Source organism: Pleurodeles waltl, chromosome 8 (assembly GCF_031143425.1).
Source record: "Pleurodeles waltl isolate 20211129_DDA chromosome 8, aPleWal1.hap1.20221129, whole genome shotgun sequence".
NCBI lineage: Eukaryota > Metazoa > Chordata > Amphibia > Caudata > Salamandridae > Pleurodeles > Pleurodeles waltl.
This window is the reverse complement of record NC_090447.1, coordinates 126,058,083-126,082,952: the sequence shown is the minus strand read 5'-3', so window position 1 is coordinate 126,082,952 and position 24,870 is coordinate 126,058,083. Positions and strand designations below refer to the sequence as shown.

At 47.3% G+C, this 24,870-nt stretch overlaps 1 protein-coding gene across 2 annotated transcripts in view; it reads left to right on the top strand.

Annotated features, from left to right (window-relative positions):
- NARS2 (asparaginyl-tRNA synthetase 2, mitochondrial) overlaps positions 1-24,870 on the top strand; it is a 402,607-nt gene that overhangs the window by 262,358 nt on the left and 115,379 nt on the right. For both annotated transcript variants that reach the window (XM_069203933.1, XM_069203932.1), the window contains exon 11: positions 4,541-4,678. In XM_069203933.1, the coding sequence (XP_069060034.1) occupies positions 4,541-4,678 (138 nt within the window). The remainder of the gene's footprint in view (positions 1-4,540; positions 4,679-24,870) is intronic.

Genomic DNA, 24,870 nt, shown 5'->3' with positions numbered 1-24,870 from the left:
GGTAGGGTCGCAACACTACCAGTTTGTGGTCCTTCCTTTTGGTCTTACTTCTGCACCTCGAGTCTTCACGAAGGTGATGGCGGTGGTTGCAGCGGACCTCAGAAGGAATGGAGTATCTGTATTCCCTTACCTGGACGACTGGCTGATCAAAGCTAGGTCCCCAGAGCTTGTGCTGCATCACTTCCAAATAACAACATAGTTGTTGTTCAGCCTGGGCTTTATGGTAAACGTGCCCAAGTCTCACCTGGAGCCCTCTCAGCGCCTCCTGTTCATAGGGGCAGGAGTGGATACAACATTGAATCGGACCTACCCTCCGCCTCAGAGGATTCAGGACATTCAGGCGTTGATTCCAATGTTTCAAATGGGAGTGGCTGTTCCAGTTCTCAAGGTCCTACGTCTGCTCGGTCTGTTCGCTTTTTGCATTCTGTTGGTCACTCATACACATTGGCACATGAGGGCTTTCCAGTGGTGCCTCCGCAAGCAGTGGTTTCAACACAAAGGGGATCTCAAGGAGTTGATAAAGATCTCTAGAGACGCTGCAGCGGAACTACGATGGTGGGCTGTGACAGCAACCTTTCCCAATGAAGGCTGTTTTGCCTCCCACCTCCGGTGGCCACGGTCATAATGGATGCTTCCACTCTAGGGTGGGGAGCTCATCTGGGGGACTTTGAGATCAGGGGCCACTGATCTCCAGCGGAACAGATGTTTCACATCAATCTGTTAGAATTATGGGCAATACGTGTGGCTCTCAAGGCCTTCCTCCCGTCCTTCCGTGGTCAGTCAGTTCAAGTCTTGACGGACAACACTACCGCGATGTGGTACGTCAACAAGCAGGGAAGTGTAGGGTCGTACCTTCTCTGCAGAGAGGCTCTGCAACTCTGGTCCTGGGCACAGGACCATCGGATTTGCATAGTTGCAAACCATCTGGCCGGAGTTCTCAACGTACATGCGGACAGTCTCAGTCGGCATTTCTCAGCCGATCACAAGTGATGTCTCCATCCAGACCTGGTTCTTCACATCTTCCGGATGTGGTAATTTCCACAGATAGATCTGTTTGCCACTCAGGAGAACGCACACTGTCCTTCGTTCTGCAGCCTCCAGTATCCGGTGCAGGGAGCGTTGGTGGACATGTTTCAGATGTCTTGGTGCGACTAGTTGCTTTATGTGTTTCCCCCATACCCTTGATTGCTCGGGTTCTGAGGAAGATTCGCCAAGATCGGGTTCAAGTCATTTTAATAGCCCCGGATTGGCCAAGATGGATGTGGTACACAGACCTTCTCCAACTCTCACTGTGCCCTCCGCTCCGTCTCCCTCACAGGGCAAACCTCTCACAGTCACAGAGGCAGGTTCTACACCCGCACCTCCAGAGCCTGCACCTACATGCCTGTAGATTGAACGGGGCAATCTGAGTTGCTTTTCTCTCCCTCTAGAAGTGGTGGATGTTATCTTATCGGCCAGGCGACACTCCACCAAGACTTTCTATATTAACAGATGGGCAAAATTTGACTACAAGACAGAGTGGCTATGCATAAGGCTCACACCTCTTATACATAAGTATATTGTAGTCAAGCAAACAGTGTCCATATGTTGCGAACATGTTTACGATGTCAGACAGGCTTATCATGGTCATGTGTGTTGTTTAGAATACAAGATTGATTTTCATGGATTTGACCACCATATCTTTAGGATCTTTCTTCGGTCAGAAATGTGATATATATTTTGGTGAAATTTAATTATACCTGGTCTTGGGCCTTGAAAAAGTCTTGTTGATGAAACACGTGTTGGCTGTTGTATATCTGGACCCATGATGGCTGCTTCCTTTATGGATTACTTGGATGAATCAAATCGCTACCATATACTCACATTGAATTGGAACTTTGACTTTTACAAGAAGAAATGGACGTTTGTGGTGTGCCTTGTTATAACAATATGGGAGATAGGCAACATTTGTTGCTTGGTTTGGAGAGAAGCAAATTGATCGCTTAAAGGCCCATTTGTCTGATGTTTTGCTTTTTGCCCTTTCCTTGGCGCAGAAGGGATGTGCAATTGCGACTGTGAAGGGTTATTTATCAGCGCTGTCAGCCTTTCTGTGCCTTCCTGATCAGCCTTCCTTATTTAAATCCCCTATAGTTATTAGATTCCTGAAAGTTTTGACTTACAAGTTTCCTCCCACTCTGTTTGTCATGCCTCAGTGGGATTTGAATTTGGTTCTGACTTTCTTAATGGGTTCACCGTTTGAGTCTATGCATTCTTGCCCGTTGAGGCTTTTAGTTTTAAAAACAGTTTTCTTAACGGCTATCACGTCGGCTAGGCGTGTGAGTGAGCTTCAGGCTCTTAGTGTAAAGCCTCCTTTTACAAACTTTTATGCTGACAAGGTGGTGCTGAGAACCAGGGCAGCTTTCCTTCCTAAAGTAGTCAGTCCCTTTCATATGGGTCAGTATATAACACTCTCATCCTTTCACTCTCCTCCTCTTCATCCATCAAAGGAGGAGGAAAGACTTCATTGCTTGGATCCAAAAAGGGCTCTGAGTTTCCACATTGAGAGGACAAGAGACTTTCGAGTTGATGACCAACTCTTTGTTGGATATGTGGACAAGATGAGGGGCAAGGCCGTCCCCAAGAGAACCCTTTCCAGGTGGGTCATTCTTTGCATAAAGATTTGTTTCTCACTGACAAAGAACGTTCCTCCTGAAGGTATTAGGGCCCATTCCACCAGGGCTAAGTCTGCTACTTCAGCCTTGGCTAGGGGTGTCTCAGTTGCTGAAATTTGTAAGGCCGCAACTTGGGCTTCCCTCCACACTTTAGCAAAGCATTATTGCTTAGACTCGTAAGTTAGGAAGGACGGCCATTTTGCGCGGTATGATTTCCAGGATTTCTTGGTTTGACCTGTCAGGCACCCACCTCCGAGTGCGGTACTGCTCTGGTATTCTGTTCATAAGGTGAGGAATCCACAGGTAGTTGTATCCATCAGAAGAACAAGTTACTTACCTTTGGTAACACTTTTTCTGGTGGATACAGTAGCTACCTGTGGATTCCTCACAGATCCCACCCGCCTCCCCGTTGCCTTTCTGGTCAAACCAAGACTTCTTTTATTATAAATGTATATACGTTTTGGTGTTTTTATATAAACAAATATTGTGGTTTGTATTTGGATTGGTATATATTGTTCTTGTGAGGTCGGTATTCACCTGTTCGCCTCGAAGGCACGTAAAAAATGGTGAAACAGACGTCAACACACCGGCGAGGACCCATGATGGCTGTTTCGGCGAGGACTTCTTATTGCCACGATGACGTCAGACGGAGTCACATGCGGAGCCGTGCAATTGTGACGTCCTCGTAGACGTGGAGAGCTAGGAAGAAAATTTCCGTCAAATGCTCGCGCACTGGGAGAATTCATAAGGTGAGAAATCCATAGGTAGCTACTGTATCCACCAGAAAAAGTGTTACCGAAGGTAAGTAACTTGTTCTTATGTGCTCACTCTTTTATATTTATAAAATTTGCTAGTAGCTCAGAAGGCCTTTCCTTGACCAGAAGTAGCTCTCAACACAGAAAAAAGTTGGAGACCCCTGTTTTAGAACGAGGTGAGCTAGCAACTCAAATCAGCCTAAACCTTTTTTTTTAGGTCTAGCACGCAAGCGCTTTGACCTGTTGTAAGTATTGTGGGCTGTTAACCACACCCACCGCACTCCCATCACTTTCACTCGTTCATGGGCTTGCCTTTCAAAAATACTTTATCATTGGTAAAGGCTTTACGTTTGTCCCTCCTTGGGCCGATTTTGTTACCACCTTGGACAGCGACCCTGTCACATTGATAATTGCACCTTTGGCGATACGTTGGACTGCAAGTGAACTTTTTTTTCCTTTTGTGTCTCTCCTTCGTGCTCATGGCAGCCATGGCAATTTGAATCGGCTCTGTTATGTCAACAGTTTTACTTTTCATTTTCAATCTATGTAGCAAGAAAAGTCCGGTTAGGATTTTACAATGCCAATAGCTCGAACTCGAGCAAGCGCAAGACCCATTGCGTTGCAAATGCTTGTTTTTAAGTTACTAGCCCAAGTACTTAATGGGCCAGCCTTTGTCAGGGATAATGCTTTCAAGATGCAGCTCTACAGACTCAACAGTGTTTAAAAGACACGCATAAATATGTATGATGAGTGTGTGTCTGGTATTGGAGTGGATGGTATCTTCGCTTTTATTGAGTCACATGTTTTATTTGACATGTCGTTTCAGCTTACTCATTATGCATGCCATATCTTTGACTCCAAAATTGCCTTTTAGCTGTTGTAAGCTGGCAGCCTTTTCTTGCATGTGAATTGTTTTGTAAGCAATAATGAGCTCTTGTTCCTGAGGTATTTTGGACGAACCCAGTAATTATCACACTGCTGTGATGGTAATGACATTATCTGTGCTGGGCGGAAACCTCTGACCACATCATTGTGTTGACAGACAGAAGCAACAAAGCGCGCATGTACACCACATCAAACAGGCCTTGCTGCATGTGAGGCGAGTCCTGCTAATGCAGCTAATCTTTCTTACAGTGGGGCTGCGATCTCCAAACAGAGCATGAAAGGCACCTGGTGAAGCACTGCGGAGGCGTGCCCGTCTTTGTTGTTGACTACCCCTTTGATCTCAAACCCTTTTATATGCGCGACAATGGAGAGAGCCCTCAGCAGACTGTGAGTAAACAAACAAGATGGCGGCCCTGTTCATCTCCTGCTTTTACTTCCACTGTGAAACCTCCATGATCAGTTGAGATGTTTGTGTTGCGTGTACTACAAAGTCATTCAGATATGTGCACCTGTGTGTCAGCGCCCTTTCCCGCAATCGGTGTAGAAAAAACAGAGCAAATTAGTTGTTTAACTATTTACAAAAATTTCAACAAAAAGTTTTAGAGAGCAGAGGAAGGACTAGTATTTACTGTGTGTACACGCGTTTTTGTAATTAATTATTTATTGAAGTTATATAGGAACCTAATGATCTTTTAACTCTCCGTATAGAAAAGAAAGTAACTTTTTTCCTAGTATTTTCCAGTAATCGAAAAACTGACTGTACTTTAGTACAATCTACATTACTACACGAATAGCTTGGAGAAACTGCTAGGGCATCGTCTGAGAAGATGTGGCCATGAATGCAGAGCAAGTGGTCAATTAGACTTTTTCCATATTTGACAAATTAGCGTACCCATTACTTGTATGCCTCAGAAATATCATAAGCAGGGGTTGTCTGACCTATCAATTCTGAGTTGGACTAATGGAAAGCTCTATAATTATCTTTGCCAACCCGCCTTGTGTTAAGACTGTGGGTCGCCCAGAACACTGCTGCAGGACGCGCTTCACCCTTCCTGAGTGACCTGCATTGGCTCCCATTCACTAGGACAGCGGTTCCCAACCTTTTGATTCCTGAGGACCCCTACTGAATCACTACTGGATTTCGGGGACCCCCAAGCAATTTTTACAATTTACATTTCAAACATTAAAACAGTAATTCACAAAAAATACTTTAAAAAGTACACACCAAACAAATACAGAAATTACAAAAGATATAATTATTTTATATTTAAAAAAATGCAAAAATCAATAACATTTTTATGGGAAGGTTGGCGCCGCATCTTGGCCACTAACTTTTCAATGTTTGGTTTTATTTAGGAAAGCTGACTCTTCAGGTCAGAGTCTACATTTCCCAAGCAATTTCTGTTTTTAATTTTTAGGTACTTAAGATCTGAGAAAGCTTTTTCACATAAATATGTGGTGAGGAAAGGAAATAAAATCATAAGGGCCTCATATCTCCACAGCCTCTCTGTCACATGTAATTCATTTTTTTTATAGCACCTCGCATACCAGTGTAGGGTGCCGGAGCACTTTACAGGGGACTAAAAGGTGTAGGACTCATATGTGATCAACACTGGTAGGCATTTTCTAAGAGTGCTTGGCCTGGAGAAGCACACACTCTGGATTCAGAACATAACACAGTGGTTAGCATTGCTTTTAATAATAAGAATGTATTTCTACACAAGCAAACCATTTTTAGCAGCATAAGGTTAATGAAAGACTGGGAAACTTTGCAGTGCTTTTAAAACTGCTGCACAATTGAAGTCTTAAATATAAAAGCACGCACGTATTTCTGTCCAGAAGCCTAGGCCTGCGGACCCTCTGGGAATGTGTCATGGTTCCCTGGGGGTCCGCGGACCACAGGTTGGGAACCACTGCACTAGGAGGTTTGTGTTTTTCTGAATTTTTCTTGGTGTGCTTTGAATAATGCTGTCCCCAAATAGTTAAGGGAGATGATGTGTCTGAATGCTTGGTGATCTCACTTAGTGTTAGCAGTCCTGAAATATAAATATTCACGAAGAGGGGATCGTAGGTTGTCTGATCACGTAGCTTGTTAATGGAATACCCATCTCTGCCACATGTCTGATACCATGGGTTTTTTAAAATCCTTGAATATATAACTTAATCAGCTTTTGGATTTGAAAACGTTGACGCTTAGTCTATTCATGTCTAGTCTTCACTTAACCTGGCCACTTCAAAGGTCTATTTAGCAGGTGCAGCGTGTATATTAACAAAATTCAAGCCAAAACTAGATTGTATCAAACGTGCATAGTTTCCCTCCATTTTTAAAGGAAAGACAAGCTAAAAGAAAGACAGTCTCTCCACTGTGAATTTCTTTCAGGTTTGCCCTATCCAGTTATCAGTGTTCAACATGTTTGCTGCTCTGAAAATGTTTAGGAAGAGTGTTTCTGATAAGTACATCTACCTGTGGATTCCTCATCTTTTGAATACTCCAAATGCGCCAGCATTCAACAGAAGTCTTTTCTTTCTAGCTCTCTACGTCGACATGGATGTCACAATAACACGTCTCCGCATGTGACTCTGTCTGACGTCATTGGAGCCATAAGAAGTCCTCACCGGTGTGCTGACATCAGTTCCTTTTTTTTCAGCGCCTTCAACACTAATGTTTTTTTCTACCTCTCCATTGTGTTATAACTGTTTAGAGGGAGATATTTTTATTGCTACAATGTCTCTGCCTCGGAAATCTGGCTTTAAGCCTTGTAGGGAGTGCGGGGGGTCATATGTCGGTGACTAACCCTCATGAGAACTGTCTTTCGTGTTTGAGTTCGGACCACAATGTCGGAGGATGCTCGTTTTGTCATAGCATGAATCTGAAGGCTCTTAAAGAAAGAGAGGCAAAGCTCTGTCTGTCGTAGGAAAACGAGGAGAGAGGCTATCAAAGATTCAGGCCTCCGAAGGAGTCCTCGTCGCACAGATCTTCGAGATCGCAGAAGAAGCGTCGTCGTCATGGTCCAAGGCGTTGCTCATCTGGAGATGACAGCCCTCTGTCAGTATCCCTGACTTTGAGATATCGGCGCCGCACGACTTGGAAAGTGAGTCAATCTCTCTCTCCTCAACCAAAGTCACCTGAGGTGTCACCGGCACCGTCTTTAGAGATATTGGCGTCTCCTTCGAGCCCTGTGGCTCAATCTTCTCTTGAATCCCCACAAGGTCAGGAGTTGGCAGATCAGGTGACAAGTCAAGTCCAACCTCCACAAAAGGAACAAGAGTATCCGTCCTTTCCGGCTCCGGGAACGGGTCCGTCTCATTTCTTAAATGCTATGTTTAGCATTTTTAATAGAACAATGGTCACCTCTGGTACGCCTGCTGGTCCCGTGGGTCCTTTGGCATTTACTCTTGGAATACCGGATCCCTAAAGGCAGGCTCCAATCATGCCTTTTCTGCCTTTGACTCCATATGAGTAGACTGGGTTGGCGCTGAAGAAGACACCACCTCTGTCTGAGATGACGCTGGCGGCGGCGCCGATATCAACATCCGATAGACCTTGACCGGCGGCGAGTCAATCTACTCCGGCGCAGAGTAAGGTTCCGGCGCCGCCTCCGGCTTCTCCTTTGCCACAGCAGACTTCATTGATGTCTGTAAATTCTCTATCGACGCCGCGCCTGGAATCCAGGCTGAGATCAAGAAGGGAAGCTTTGAGGCTGTTAGAGGAACAGCAGGAACTAGAGATACCATTTCCTTCCCATGAATTTCAAGGAATTGAGATTGCGAATGGACTTGACACATCCCCTGAGTGGGAATTGTTATCCCCTGGGGGTATACTGCCTCTTTAGGTTACTTCATACTATGGAGTAATTAGAAAGATGGCAGAACTTTTAGACTTGCCTCTGCCTACTACAGAGTTTAAGTCTAATATTTTGACTGAGGTTCTCCATTCTTCTACCTCATCATCAGAACCCCTACTACCATTTAATGATGCCTTGTCAGAGCCAATATTATTAGATATATGGAAGAAGCCTGTTACTCCTGCAGTTTCTAAATCCATTGCAAGGAGGTAAAGAGTTACACCAGGTGACCCGCAGTTTTTGTGTCAGCATCCAGCTCCTGAAGACTTGGTCATCTAAATCAGCACCTGGGTCATTTCCTATGAATCCTGCGGGTAGAGAGTCTAAACATATGGAGCAATCGGCGGAAAAGATCTTTTCTACAGGAAGCATGGCACTAAATTCCGTCAATGCAACATGTTTGCTTGGCAGGTACATTCATGTGTTGATGGATTTGGCGAAAGAGGTCATCCCTAAATTGCCGCAGGATGTACAGGGCCATTTTGTGGAGCTTTTGCAAGATAGTCAGGCGGCAGTGAACAGGTGATACAGTCAGGCCTGGATACTGCAGATTCTATTGCTAGAGCCATGTGGACCTCAATTGCGACCAGAAGGCATGCATGGCTCAGAGGATTGGGGTTTTCCTCTGAAGTACAGCCCTCTTTAATGGATCTTCCATTTGATGGATCTAGACTTTTTGGTGCCAAGGCTGACTTGGCCCTAGACAGATTTAAGGAGAGTAAGGCCACTGCCCCATTCCGTAGGTTCAGGGGGTTTTGCCATAGCTCCTTCGTTCGAGGGAAGCAGCAGTTCCAGGGTCAACAACCTGTCAACCCCCCTCTAGGTTCTACAGAGGTTGTAAAAGGCTTAGATCACGTGGTGCCACATAGCAGCCTTCACTCTCTCCGCCCTCCTCCACTGGGAACCTGTCAGGGAAGCAGCTCTACTTCTTGCCCCTTTCAGCAGCATATATAGTCCATAGGGGAAAAGTTAATTAATTTTCTTCAAGAGTGGGAGTTGATAACATCAGACTCGTGGGTGCTGAGCATTATAGAAAATGGTTATGTTCTTCCCTTTTGGAAGTTCCCCCTCCCTTCACTCCTCAACAAGTTTTTTGCTTAGAAGAACACCTGCTGTTGCGTCTGCAGGAGGTTCAAAATCTGTTGTTAAAGGGCGAAGTGGAGTTGGTTCCGGAGCAGGAAAGGGGTCAGGGATGTTATTCAAGATATTTCCTGATTCCCAAGAAAGATGGTCGTTTGAGGCCCATTCTGGACCTGAGGATCTTGAACTGGTTCCTCAAACAGGAAAAATTTAAGAAGCTGACCCTGGCACAGGTGCTTCTTGCGCTGGACAAGGAAGACTGGAGGGCTTCTGTCAACTTGCAGGATGCATGTTTTCACATCTTCATTCTGAAGTCGCACAGGAAGTATCCCCGTTTCATGGTGGAGTCGCAGCACTACCAGTTTTCAGTCCTTCCTTTTGGTCTTTCTTCTGCTCTTGAGTCTTTACAGAGGTGATGGCAGTTGTTGATGCGCATCTCAGAAGGAAAGGAATTTCGGTATTCCCTTACCTGGACGATTGGCCGATCAAAGCCAGATCCCCAGAGTTAGTGTTGCATCATCTGCAGATGACAACCCAGTTGTTGTTCAACCTGGGCTTTTCATTGTACGTGCCCGATCTCAACTGGAGACCTCTCAGTGCCTATAGGGGCAGTACTGGACACAACATTGAATCATGCCTTTCCTCCTCCTCATCTCGGGTGGTGGCCCGAAGTAGTCCTCTTGGTCCTCTCTGCCAACTGTCCAACTTTGGTGCAGGTAAGCCCTTGCCTTCCTACGCAGGACAGTACCCCCATGCACTGTGTCACTTGCAGCTGCCAAGGCTTGTTTGCATCTCCTCGAAAGGATCTTCAAGCGCTGTGTAGCTCCAGTCCCCAGCACTCCTTCCTGTGATGCACAGCCCTCTGCGTGGTTCTCCTGCGGCGTGGGATCCCATTCTGTAGTGCTGCGTGGGCTCATTCTGCAATGTCTGTGTCCCCGTCCTGCAGAACTCCTATGGGTGCTGCCTTTGGTCCTGTCAACTCTGTGTTGCTGAGGGTCCTGTGTGACTCCCCCTCCTGGGTTGAGTCCTCCTGGACCGTGCTGGTCCCCGGCAGCACCACTTTTCCACTAACCGCGAGTTTGCCTTTGCCAAGGCTTGTTGGTGGAATTTCTGCACGGACACCCATCTGCAATCTTCACTGCAGCCTGGGGCATCTTCTGCATCCATCAGGAACTCTTCTCGGGCTCCTGGACTGCAGTGATGACTTATTCTTCATCACCGTCGACCAATTCCTGCAAGTACAGCTGGTTGGGTAGTAGCTCCTACTCCTCCTGGACTCCACTGTGACTTTTGGACTTGGTCCCCTCTTTCCACTGGTTTTCCTTTCCAGGAATCCACCGCTAATTTCTTACAGTCTTGTCTGGGTGTCTTCTTTTCTTCTTTTCATTCCTTGTGGGTGGTTTGGGGAAATCCAGTGTTTTACTCCTGCTTTCCTGGTCGCTTAGGGGTATTGTGGTACTTATCTTTGGTGTTTTCTAGTACCCCCAGCTCCCCTCTACACAGTCCACACACCTAGGTGGGAGCCCTGTAATCGCATTCCATTTTTTTTAGTATATGGTTTGGGCTCCCCCTAGGGTCATCATTGCTTATTGGTATTTGCACTGTTTTCTAACCTTTTCTATGCCTATTACTGTTTACTAGTGTATATAATTAGTGTATTACGTACCTCCTATTGGAGGGTTGTCTCTCTAGTATTTTGTGGTATTGTGTTAAAAAATAAAGTACTTTTATTTTTGTTTGACTGGGTGTTTCCTTTAGTGTGTGTAAGTACTGTGTGACTACAGTGGTTTTGCATGAGCTTTGCATGTCTCCGCGATAAGCCTTGGCTGCTCATCCACAGCTACCTCAAGAGAGCCTGGCTACACTTCACTAATAGGGGATACCTGGACCTGGTATAAGGTGTAAGTACTTTAGGTACCCACCACACACCATCCCACCTTCCTACAGCTTCCTTCGCCATGGTAATGCAATGGGCGGTTCTTGACCTCCAGTTACCCACAATGGCTGTGAAAACCTAATGTCCTCACTGAGGTGCTTCACCCTGATCATACAAATACTGAGCCCTTTCTTCCATTCAGTTACTCTCCAGAGACTTCTGAGGCCATGAGCAAATCTCTTTTCTAGACATTGGGTCAAAAGGCAGGTAGCAAGGCACCAGCGTCAAGTCCCAGACGACCTAGACTTCTTGACTTAGCAACCTATACCTGAGAGCCTAGTCGTGCTGACCTCAACGAGTATGGTCAGCTCCAGCGCATTCCCTACCACACAACTGGTCAGGGAATCAAAACTTATCAAGACCCCTGGGAAACATATGTTTTCCTCGACCAGCTTAGCACTGAAGTCCATCAATACCTGTTGCCTTGCCTTCTAGGGTGTTATACCCATGCTCTTTGGGAATCCATTGCACTTGTCTTGCCTGGTATCCCTGATGACTTGCACCCCATCCTTATACTTGGTATTCAGAATGGTTGCAATGTGCATAATTGTACCGTCCATTGTGGCTTGACACCGCAGATTGCCTAGACATGGCAATTGGCATCAGTGTGTCTCTCAGAAGACATGCCTGGATGAAGTCTACGGGCTTCTCCAGAGACGTCTAGTCTCCATTAAAGGACATGCCTGTCGATGGCCCTCACCTTTTTGGTGAGAAAGCAGACTCTGCCCTTGAGCGCTGTAAGAATAATAGAGCCACGGCACGCTTCTTGGGGCAAGCTCACACCCAGTGGCGTAACGAAACTTGAGGAAACCCCCCCTGCAAAATAATTGGAGGGGCCTCTTCACCCTGGACCCAGGCAGGTGCCTGTCTCCTGTGCACAGGGTACTGTGCTGAGGGGGGCCCCTGGAGGTCGAGCCTCCCCCCACCCCTGCCACGCACCACAGGGGCTGTGGGGGCCTTTGTTACACCACTGCTCACATTCCCATGTCAGCAGCACCAACAGTTTCGTCCCTTTCGTGTGTATGGTAGTTGCTTCTAATGTTGCCAGCAAGTTCAGCAAACTCTTGAACCTTTTAGTGGCAGAGGCCGCAGTACCCACTGACCACATGGACTACAGCACCTCTGAAGCCATAGCATCGAAACCTCTTTAGTGTGCCTTTGGGGCTCGCAGCCACCCTGTCGAAGGCAGGATGTGACATTTGTTGCCAGGGTAGCAGGCAATGTCTTTGGACAAGTCGAAACTATAAATTATTCAGCTGGGTTATGCTCTACCACTTCTTGTCACCTCACCACTCTTGACACCAGCCTCAGAATGGCTTACGTAGTACCATCTGTCCCTCTTGCAGTAGGAAGTATTGGCTGTTCTGGCCAAAGGAGCGATGGAGGGGGTACCAGCATCAGAAGTAAGCTTTGGCTGTTAGTCTTGCTACTTTCTGGTGCCAAAGAAGGATGGAGGCTTTTGTTCAATTTTAGACCTTTACCCTCTCAATATCTTCTTGCAGAAGGACCAATTCATGATGCATACCCTGACCCAGGCCTTGTTTGCTCTCGACCCTCGAGACTGGATGGTAGCGCTGGAACTGGAGCGTGCACATCCTGCAGGTGCTATCGGAGGTTCACAGTAGGGCAGAAGCATTTTCAGATCACTGTGCTCCCTTTTGGTCTCACCAGTGCTCCTCAGGTGTTCACGAAAGTGATGGTGGTGGTTGCTGTACATCTTTCCCTCCCTCTGACTGGCTGCTGAAGGAGGGCTCACCACAGGCAGTCATCGCCCACCTCCTGACTACGGTGAGCCTCTAAACATTGTCAGGGTTCACTATAAAGCACTGAAGTCACGTCTCACTCTGTCACAGATGTTCCCCTTCATTGGAACTATTCTAGCCATAGCTCAGTTTTGTGCCTTCCCCCTGGAACGGAGAATCCAGGACATTCGGGCTATGATCCAACATTTAAGCTTTTGTCCTAGATCTCAGTGCTGAAGACTCTGAGGCTGCTAGGCCTGATTAATTTCTACATCCTGCTGGTCGAGCATGCCAGGTGGCATACGTGCGCTTTGCAGAGGGATCTTAAGTTCTAGTGGCCCCACCATCAGGGGGACCTCTCTGATCACATCCAAGAGACTGCAAAAGACCTGCAGTGGGCGTTGCTTAACGGCGATTGAGTCAGCGCAGACCCCTCTCTCTCCCTTCCCAATGCTCACACTGGTGACTGATGCTTCTCATTTGGATTTGGGCGGCCACTTGGGAGAGGTGAAAATCAGAGGCATCTAGTATCCAGCAGAGTCCTGGCACCGCATCAACCTTCTGGATTTGCAGACCACCCATTTCGCTACTTTCCATCAGAGGTAGGTTGGTGCAGGTACTCACGGACAACACCACTGCCATTAAGTATACAACAACATACAGGTGGGATAGGTTAATGGGCCCTGTGCCAGAAGGAACTATGCCTCTGGAAATTGCTGGAACACCAGCAGATTTTCCTGGTGGTACACTACCTGACAAGATCTCGAAATTGCATATCAGACAAACCTAGCCGTCCGCGCCCAGTGAATCACAAAGGGTGGTTGCATCCAGGGGTGGTACAAGGTCTTTTTCAAGAATGGGGAGAATCTTGGCTTGATCATTATAACGCCGCTGAGAATGTGCAATGTCAGCACTTTTGCACATTGGAGTTTCCAAGGCTTCTCTCTCTGGGAGGTGCATTATGCCGAGAGTGGAACTTGGGGTTCCTGTACACCTTCCTGCCAAAACCTCTCTTGCCCGAGTTCTAAAGAATATCTACAACGCCTGGACCCAAGTCATTACAGAGGAACCTGATTGTGTATGGACAGTGTGGTATCCAGAACTCCTGGGCATGAGGACCTTTCCTCCAATCAGGCTGCCTCAGGAGGATCATCTGTTGCAGCAGCAGAGCAGGCTCCTACACCCAAGCCTGTGCAATCTCCACCTCCATGCTTGGAGATTGAGCAGCGACAGCTGACTTCCTTTGATCTCATTCTCAAGTTTGTAGATGTCAACCTGGCAGCCAGCTGTCGCTCCACAAACTCAGACTTCGCCTGCTGTTGGGACAAGTTTGTGGTTTGGTGTGGTACTCGGCAGATTGACCAACTTCAAGCCAGATTTTTCTTGAGCAGTACCCCTTTCATTCATGCTGGTAGGTGGCATTGTTTGGCTCCGCATTCGGCGTTGGTGGCAAGACACGTCCATGGCCCCTATATAGGTGCCACCTAGGCACACTGACGTCGGTTCTTTTCTTTTGTGCCAGCCAGCACAGAGCCAGAGAAAAGCTGTCAGTCACTTTTTTACTGAAGTTTTTTTTGACATTTTACCGACTTCTATTGAGGTTTTCCATCATGTGTAGTAGGTAAAGAAGGCCAGCTTCAAGTCCTGCGGAGCCTGTCATTGACAATGATGGACCTGCACCTTGTTTACCTTTAGTAACTTGAGCGGGACCACGACCCCAAGTCATGCTCTGACTGCTGCACCATGAAACTGAAAGCCTTGAGGGAGAGATTCCTCAAGCTCCTGGCAGTTCGGTATGCGATGCCACAATGTTCAAGGTCCTGGTCGGGGCTGTCGCCAATGGGAGAGGTGCAGCGAAGTTCTCTATGCGTTGTAGACTTGACAGGGTCGACTCACTGGGCAGAGCGGTTTCATCGGCGGTGGCCTACGGCACCACGCCTGGTTGAGGATGACTGGTTTATCGGGGATGTTCACTAGACCCTGATGGAGATGCCCTTTAATGGTTCCTATTTCTCCGGAGGCAAGGCGGATTTGTCGCTGCAGGGCTTTAGGGACAGGTGGGCAGCAACCATGTCCTTGGGCTTTTCTATGGCCCCACGTCACTCAGAATCTACCTTTCGCTCTATTCGTGGCTATCGAAGGGGCTTCCAGTCACGCCACTACCCCCCAGCTGCCATGTCCTGCACGCTCTACAGCCTCTACCTGGCCGAGGGCACGGTACCCACAAGCCTCATGGGTCAGGCAGCCAGAAGTCAGGTCAGTCCACCACCCCCCTCATCCCCCGAGCAGCCGTAGCCTCCACACCCTCTGAATCTGCTCTCATACCAACACAGGCATCCAGTTGGCTGCAGGATTCGCCATGACCTGCCCCGCTGGCAGTCCTTAACATCGAACAGGTAAGCTTTGTAGATGGTCTGAAGAGGCTACTCCCTCCCCTTTGTGACCACCCCTTCCCCCATGCCACCATCTTACAACAGGCTGATGGAGTATCATCTATCCCTTCTCTGACAGGAAGTCATGGCTGTCTTGGCCAAGGGAGCCAAAGAGAGGGTGCTGACACGAATGGGTTCTGATTGCTATTCCTGCTACTTTCTGGTGCCAAAAAAAAAGATGGAAGCCTTCATTCTGTCCTAGACCTATGGCAGATTCTGAGACTGTTGGGACACATGGCCTCCTGTTTCCTGCTAGTGACGCAAGCCTGCTGTCATAAGTGGGCTCTGCAGTGGAGATGAATTTCCAATGGGCACGGCATCACTGGAATCCCTGTGACATGGTCCAAATCTTGGAGGGAACTGCAGAAGATCTGCAGTGGTGGTTAACAAACTGTGATTCGGCCGTAGGCAAGCCCATCTCCCTTCCTCAACCAGATCTGACAGTGGTGACAGATGCATCACTCCTCGGATAGGACAGCCATGTGGGAGAGATGGAGTTCAGAGGACTCCGGTCTTCCACAGTATATGGACTTCAGATCAATATATTAGTGCTCTGTGCCATCCGGTTGACATTGAAATTCTTTCTACCCTCCATCAAGGGAAGGCTAGTGCAGGTGTTTACAGACAACACCACCACCTGTGGTACTTAAATAAACAAGGCTTGTGGTCGGGATGGGGTCGTGGACCCTTTGTCAAGAGGCCCTGTGGCTCTGACATGGTTGAAACATCAGGTAATATCCCTGGTGGCTCAATACCTAGTAGGTTCTCTGAATGCCAGAGTGGACAAACTCAGCCTGAGATGCCTAGTGGATCAGGAATGGCGTCTCCATCTGGAGATGGTGCAAGGTCTCTTTTAGCAGTGGGGTTTGCCGTTGTTAGATCTGTTAGTCTCCACAGAGAACACGCAGTGTCAGCAATTTTGCATGCTGGAGTTTCCAAAGTAGCTCTCGTTCTGAGACGCTTTTCGTCTCGAGTGGAGCACAGCCCTCCTTTATGCTTTTCTGTCCATACCACTCCTACCCAGAGTTCTCAAGAAGATCAGGAACCACTGTGCCCAAGTTATCCTTGTGACCCAGGACTGGCCACAGAGAGTCTGGTATCCTGAGCTAATGAGCATGGCCATATACTGAGCATTGATCCTCGGATTAGGCTGCCCATTATGGAGGATCTTCTGTCACAACAGCTGGGGACGGTCCTTAACCCAAACCTGTTCAGTCTCCACCTTCTTGCGTGGAGAGCCAGTGGTGGCAGTTGACAGCTCTCGATCTTCTGCCCAAAGTCTGTGCTGTCATCTTGGCAGCCAAGAGTACCTCCACCAAGACTGTATTTGCCTGCAGTTGGAAAAAAATGGTGGCATGGTGTGCAGAAAAACAAATTTATCTATTTTCTGCCCTTCTTCCCCAAGTTCTGCTTTTCATTCTCTGTCTTGCTCAGCAGGGCTCTGCTCTGGGTGCTCCTAAAGGCTATCTCTCTTCTATCGCTGCCATTTTGGGGTTGCCTGACCAACCATTTTTCTTGAAGTCCCCTATCTTAGATAGGTTTCTAAAAGGTCTTCTTCATCTTTTTCCTCCTTCACCATTTATCATGCCTCAGTGGGACCTGAATCTTGTTTTGACATTTTTGATGTGTGCTCCCTTCGAGCCTCTCCATCATTGTCCCCTTAGGATTCTTACAATTAAAACATCCTTCCTTTTGGCCATCTCACCTGCCCGAAAAGTAAGTGAGCTTCAGCCTTTATCCTCCAAACCTCCACACCTTTACAATTATCCTGAAAAACTGGTGCTTCGCACTAGGGCCTCCTTTCTCCCGAAAGTGGTCACTCCATTTCATGTAGGACAGTCCATCACTTTGCCTACTATTAATGCTCCTCCACATCTCTTTAAAGAAAAGGAGTGACTCCACTGTCTGGACCCAAAAAAGAGTGTTGTCATGCTACCTTGATTGAACAAAAGAGTTACGGGTAGATGACCAACTCTTCATGGGGTATGTTGGAGCTAAGAAAGGACGGGCAGAGCAGAAGCGAACCATCTCCTGATAGGTCCTACTCTTCATTAAGATCTGCTACACATTGGCCAAAAAGCAACCCCTGAGAGCTTGCGTGCTCATTTCACCAGGTCCAAGGCTGCGACCACTGCGTTAACACGTGGAGTTCTGGCCCTGGATGTCTGCCAGGCAGCAACTTGAGGCTCTTTGCACACGTTCACAAAATACTACTGCCTGTACAGTTAGGTCTGTAGGGATGGGCCCTTTGGCTGTTCAGTCCTGCAGGACTTCCTCATCTGAAATTGGTCTGCAGACCCACCTCCGGGGATATTATTGCATGGGGATCTATTCTAGAAGTCTCTATCTTCTTTAACGCCTTATGTGGTAGAGACTATATCTAGATCGCAGATTCCTTACCAGATGTGAGACTTGACAGCCTTAGGGTGGTCTTCCTCCAAACATTTTGCCTGCATGTCTCCAATTTTGCTGAATTCGTTTTTGCTGGCCTTAGGAGTTTGTGCACTTTAAAAGGGGTAAGGTGCTTGTGCTCTATCCCTAAAACATGGTTTGATTGGTGTATATACCCAATTGGCATATTTAATTTGCTTATAAGTCCCTAGTAATGTGCACTACATGTGCCCTGGGCCTGTAAATTAAATGCTACTTGTGTGCGTGCAGCACTACTGATGCCACACACTTAAGTAGCACTTTGAAACATGTCCCAGGCCTGCCATTGCATTGCGGGCATTGTTACACTGCCATGTCGACGTGGCATTTAAAACTCCTTGCCAAGTCACCCCTAAAGTAGGCCCTAAAGTAGGCCCTACGCAGCCCATAGGGCAGGGTGCTTTGTAGTTAAAATCAGGGCCTATATTTTTAGGTTTTACATGTCCTAGTAGTGGAAAACTCTCAAATTCATTTTTCACTACTGTGAGGCCTATCTCTCTCATAGGATAGCGTTGGGGATTTCTTATTACATTTACTTAGCTGTAATTCCTGATTGGGAAGGAGTAGATCTGTCGTGTTCATTACCTATGGAATGGTAATGATAGATCCTCTTTAATGGTAAAATCTGATTTATTGTTACCATTTTGGGAATGACACTTTTAGCAAGATGATGTCATATGCAAATCAGTCTTGACCATACTCCCCATGGGAACAGTCCAGCTTGAACTGCCATGCCTGGTCCTCCCTGGACTCGAAATAAGCATCCTGGGTTCGACTTTGGGATATCACCCTTCATCAGCCAGGCTAGCTTAAATGCAGTGGCACAGTGAGCAAGGCACTCGCCTCTGGGCACACCCTAGCCACTTAGGGCGAACATAGCAACTTCAACAAGATGATGGACAGAGTGCTGAAATGTTTCAGGCACTCACCCCCAGTCACAGATCTGGATTTAATCCATTGTACTTTTGCTCACCATGCCACCCAAGTTTGGACCCAGCCAAATGCAAACCAGTCTTGACCCCTCTCCCCATGGAAACAATCCAGCCCGAACTGCCAAGCCAGGTCCTCCCTGGAGCAGAAATGAGCATCATGGGACGGGTTTCGGATTATGTCTAGATGTGGGTCCCTTGGTCCCTTGGTCGCTACACCACCAGTTTCGAGCTAGGCTGGCTGATGATGAGTGATATCCTGAAAACCTGGACCAGGATGCTTCTTTTCTGGCTGATTTGCATATGGCTGGGTCCAAACCGGAATGGTGTGGCGAGCAAAATAACAATGGATTAAACCCAGACTGGAGGCAAATGTTTGACAATGTTCAGCATTCCGTCCATCATCTTTTTGTGTTGCACTTTTAGAAAGTTGTCATTGTCCTGCTCTTAGCCCTGTGTGCCTGCAGTCGGTCTCCAACCTGATGGGCCATCCTGGGCAGGATGGGAGGGGAGCAGCTGGTCCCATCCTCACACTTACACCTGAATAGGCTGTGTCCTGTCCCCACATAAATGATTGCATAACCCCCTGTAGTCTGGAGCCAAGGCAGAAAAGGAGGACCTCTGTGCACTTCAAAGCCCCTCTCTGAAGTCTCCCCCCACCTCAAAGGCACCACTGGGTGTCTGGCCCTACCACCTCAGTACACTTCTGGACCTCTGGATACAGGAAGAAGGACTGTTGTGCTGCTGAAGAACTGCCAGTCTGCAGTACTTCTGCTCTGGAAGATCTGCTTTCTTGCTGTGCTGACCTCCTGCTTGCTGCCATCCTTGCCTGGTTGAGAAGAACTGCACCCACATCACTTGAACCCAACACCCAGTGTGACTCACAGGGCCAAGTGACGGGTCTCCTGTTTTCTGAATACTCAGACACACAAAATACTTCCAACTCACCTGCTACAACACCTGGAGTGTGCCATCTGTGAGTTTTCCCCTGCCGATTGTTGCCAGTTCAGTCCTGGGCCCATGAAAGTTGGTTTAATGTGCTGCTTCCACAAGAATTCCTGCATTAACATCATTGCGCCCCTAGGAACCGGTGCATTTTTATCAACGCCAACTCATCGCCACTGCTGCAAGAATCGAGGGCATTGCATCGCCAATGACACAGTGCATCACCTACCTTTCCAACACATCTCTGATTTTCCGTGGCTCTGAGCCGACTCATTGCCTCCATCCTAAGGATCACTGATGATGCATAGTCTCCTCTGCTCCTTGCATCGCCCCCCGAGGTTGACGCAAATAAGTTACAATTTCAGCATACCAAGGCTGATGCCTGCATAAGTGCTCCATCGCAGTCAGTCTGCACTTTCGGATTTGACCCAGTCTAGCGTGACAGATAGCCCTGGTTGTCATTTTTTGCTTTTAAGGACTACATTTCAGTTTATTTTTACAAAAAATCATAACTTTGGTTATACTCCTTGGATTTTTGTTGTTTTGGTTTTGTTTTGTTTTGTTCATTAAATTAAGCTCTGTTGTTCTGACCGGGTGTGGTATCTTTTTGTGTGCTGATTTCACTGTTTTACCCTATGAAGTGTTGCTCAAGTACTTTACACATTGCCTCTTAAGTTACGCCTGACTGCTCTGTGCCAAGCTGCCAGGGGATGAGCACATGTTTTAGGGTGTGCTTGTGATTTACCCGGACTAGGATTGTGGTTTCTGCTGGGACATGGTGCATAGCTCTACCAACCAGAAACCCAGTTTCTAACACCAACCCACTCATTCTTCCCACTCTGCAAATGGATTACTAGGGACCTAGTTTTTCACACCAGTGGTCAGTGTTATTCATGGATCCGTGCTTCTGGCATGGAAAGTCATGAAAAGAAACTGATTTCAGGGCGCCCAACTGATGCCTATAGAGGTTCTGTGTATGTCACCTTTGCCGTGGAAGATGCCGGCGAGGCACACAGAGCCAATCACCACCACCTACTGCTGCGCAGGGGTACTGCTCACGAAAAATCTTCCAGATCGAGTCTTATGCCGTAGGAAATTCTAAGGTAAGGAATCTCCGGCTATAGACTCTACCAGATAAGGCATTATCAAAGGTGAGTAACTTGGTCATTATCCCTAGCCCAGGAAGGGCTTCACATAAACAGCAAAAATCTGGAGGCAGCAAATACGATGCACCCCCTTGTATCGCTTCTTAGTATTCAAAACTCGATCTTGTTGCTCCTAAGCCCCAAATTGCTGCACAATGGGAGTGTCCACTTCTTTCTACACCCAGGATATGCTGAGCAGTACAGTCTGACCTGCTCAGCCACCTTCTCTTCTCCTGGGCAGAAAGGGCAAGTGCCAATTGAAGCAGGGCAGGCACACTCCCATGTAGCAACAAAAGAGTGAATGGGTAAAATCCCTAAACAAAATTTAATAAACAAGGACCTGGCCTAATGGGGCTCGACCTCATCCAGATAGGGTTCCAATAAATGTCCAGTTTAAACTCCAAAAAGGAGGCAGTAAGGGAGCCCAGCCTGGGGAGACTCAAGTCGTACTTAATGCCAAAAAGCTCTTTTTAAGGTCTGCTTAGAAGTTGGAACATGATCTGGAGAACTGGACCAAAGGTATTCTAGCCCAATCTGCCTTAGACAATCTCTCACAGCCCTTCAACAGCGAATCTTATTAGCCCCTGTCATCCCCATCACCTCTTCAAGGGCCCTTTAAAAGGAGATCAACTCGGGAGCTGGCCACAGTCTCTGCCAGAACACAGCAGTTTCAATCTCACCATATCACTTATTTTCCTCAGTGCAAAATCTAACTGTAATGGGCGCAAAGGAGTTCTAACTGGGAGATTATTTAGGCCCCTTATGAAACGATTTTCAACTATTTCAAGGGACCTAACTTCTAAATGGCCCCAAAGTTTGCCGCCATGCAAAGAGGTTCCCAGCGCCTGGCACTTGTACATCTAAAGGGCTGGTGAGACAGGACGAAATACTGAAGAACATTGCACCTTCAAAATGCCCCCACAGAACTGTTTGAGTTTAAGTTTACATTTCTGGACCTGTGGAAACCAATTAAAATGTCCTGACAGTGTGAACCCCAGATAATCGAACATTCAAACCCATTTTAACCTTTCCCCATTGAGGATTGGATTCAAGCGAGAAGTTGGACAGGGGTTAAAGACCATGTACTTAGCCTTGCCGAGGTTTATCTCAACACCCCTCTGCCTGCAGAAGGTTCCAAAGCCAACCAGAAGCCTTTGAAGATCCATGGGTGAACTGCACAGCAACAGGGTATCATCCTCAAACATTAGGGTGGGAATTTTAACCACAGCAAGAGACGGAACATTGCCCCAGCCATTTCCCAAGTGAAGTACTAAATCATTAATGTAAAGGAGGAAAAGTGTTGGGGCCTGCCTCACATCCCGATTAACAGGAATGGGATCGGTTAACTCACCCTGGGGATCACATCTGACCTGTGCATAGTTATTAGAATGCAGTATAATGATCACTTCCAATAGGTGAGCAAGGACCCCCATCTCTCCTAGGACCCTCCATAAAGCTCCTCTAGGCACTAGATTAAAGGCGACTAGGAGGTCACCAAAAATTATATAGGGACTGCCACCCCTCAAAGTCACATACTTCCAGTACAAAAATTGTAAATGAAAGACTTGGTCGATGGTGCCAACGCTGTTGCGAAACGTAGCCTGAAGCGGTATAGAACATCTGTGTCAACCATCCAGTCACGCAGTCTATTCAGTATAATACAGCTAAACAACTTTTGTGTACTATCTATAAGGCTGATTGGTCTATAATTGGCTGGGGAGGACCTGCATCCCTTCTCATACATTGGGATTATTTCAACCCCTGCCCATGTAGGCGGAATAGGAGCACCAGCAAAAGAGCATTAAAGAACACTACCAAGTAGGGGCACCATATATCCATGAACATTTTAAACAAGTCACCAGGCACTTTATCCAACCCTGGAGCGTTGTTAGGTGTGATTGTATCCAAAGCTATAAGGACTTCTGTGGCCAGTATATGAGCTACCCGATTATCCGCTAGGGCAAGTGGGGTCTCAACTGGTGCCTTTTCAGGGGAGTCAGCACTACACTGCATAACCTTACGGCCTTTGATGGAAATATCTGGAGATGCTGCAGCAATAGATCCGGGGCAGCAGGGCTCTTATGTAGGATGAAAGATTCTGCAGCAGCATTCTCCTCAGCATATAAGCGGGAGAATGCTCTACCCAAGCGTCCACCGCAATGTTAGTATCTAAATCAGCATGAATTCCCATGTCACCCCGCTACAAGGTGCCAAAAAGTACAATATTCTTTACATCTTAAGGCTTCCAACAATAAAGCCCACCTGTTGGCTTCCCATACTCGTTTTGCTTGGGTAATAGTGGCTTTATAAATGATCTGGCCTCTCAGGTGGCTACCCTCTCCACAATTTTGAAAGCCTTTAATAGGGTATACCAAGAGGCCTCCCTCCTCCGGGGTACTGCACTAACTAAGTCCTTCGTAAATAGGGACTTTGAAGAGGCAAACATAGAATTATGAATATCATTGAGGGACATGGATGGTTACTTGAAGCAATCACAGCTCCCACATCGCCCTGACCAGGGGTCACAACTTCTAGTATGCTTTTAAGGATTTGTTTAGACTCAACCACAATGCTCCAGTTAATCTCATTTAGGGCTTTACGAAGAGACTTACTAAATGGTGTCAATGTTAAGCACAATGCATTGTGGTCACTGTGCTGTCTTGGAGTTACCACTATGTCGACCATAAGTGACCATTGCCTAATATCCAATAAAATATAGTCAATTAAGCTAGTGCAGTGTAGGCAATTAAACGTGTGGCTGCCCCCCTTATCTGATTTAGATCTCCCCTTACTTGCCCGAAGCCCGTTGTTTAAAGTAAACGCATTCAACTGCAAGACCGCTGGAGTCCATCTCTTCACGGGGAGGGTGACTCCAGGAACCCCTGAGACAATGTCTTCATCATCGGAGGGAAATGTTAGAACTACACATTGGTTATCAGGGCTTGTCGGCTTGATTTCCTTGAGCCTGCATCGCAGGGAAGTCTTGACCCAGATAGAGAGCCACCTTGAGGGCGTTCCTCTCCCTGAGGTAGAAGCAGCCACAGAAAAACTGACATACCCAGAATGAAACTGTGGGGCCACAGCCCACGGTTTTTGAAAGGTGCAGATGTCAAAACTGTCAATAGAAGCACCCCATAAAGGACAAAGTTTTGAAGCCAAGCCAGCTACATCCCAAAATAGTAATGTGGTGTGATTCGAAGGACCAAAAGGGGAAATATCTGCAGCAGCGTGGCCAGGTACTGACTGTGGCATGAGAAGCGAAGGCTCAAGGTTGGGCAAGGGTACCACTGTATTAGATGGCCCCTGCTCAGATGTAGAGAAGCGGGACCCCAAGGATTTAGCTCCAACAGGTTCCTGACATAAACATCCTTTTTCCCCTCCCCAATAAGAGGCACTGCAACCATCATCCAACACTGGACATCAATCCTGACCATTCAGGTCAGTTAGAGCTGAAAACCTGCTGGTGGTAAGAAACGGTAACCTGCTCTCACTAGTAGCCTTATGGGACTGAGTGCTGGGGTCACCCCGCTGTTACAGTTGAAGTGGCCTATAAAAGTGACCCAGGGGAACCAATGATATACCAGTGCTCCTCCAACCATTCCCTCTTACACTCATAAGCAGCTGCTGAGTTAGACCCAGGCTCCTGCAATTGATGTCAACACAATCGCCATTAATAGTCTTGGGCCTACCCAACTCACCCTCTGACTAACAAAACATTCCTCATACTCCAAAATACAGAAATTGTTATTACATGCCAGGCAATGACAAACTTTGTTTTTAAGGACAGAGAAGGATTCTCTGTGGGGGTAACCGGGGAGGGGGAACCCCCGTGAGAACAACTACATATAGGGAACAGTCAGGTGGGAGGTCCAGACGAGGTAACAGCTGCACAATGAAACCTCTCTTGTGTAGATTTAATCTCTGATACAGATAATTTTTCCCAAAGGTGTTCTGGGCTTCACTCCGTACCAAAATCCCTGGGGTGCTGCCCCCCAACTCCACCACAGCCACCTGCTGGATGGTCAGGCCACCCGGAACCTGACTAGCACAGGAACCGCAGCCACCCATTCTAGGGCCTGGGGAGTTTGCCCCACA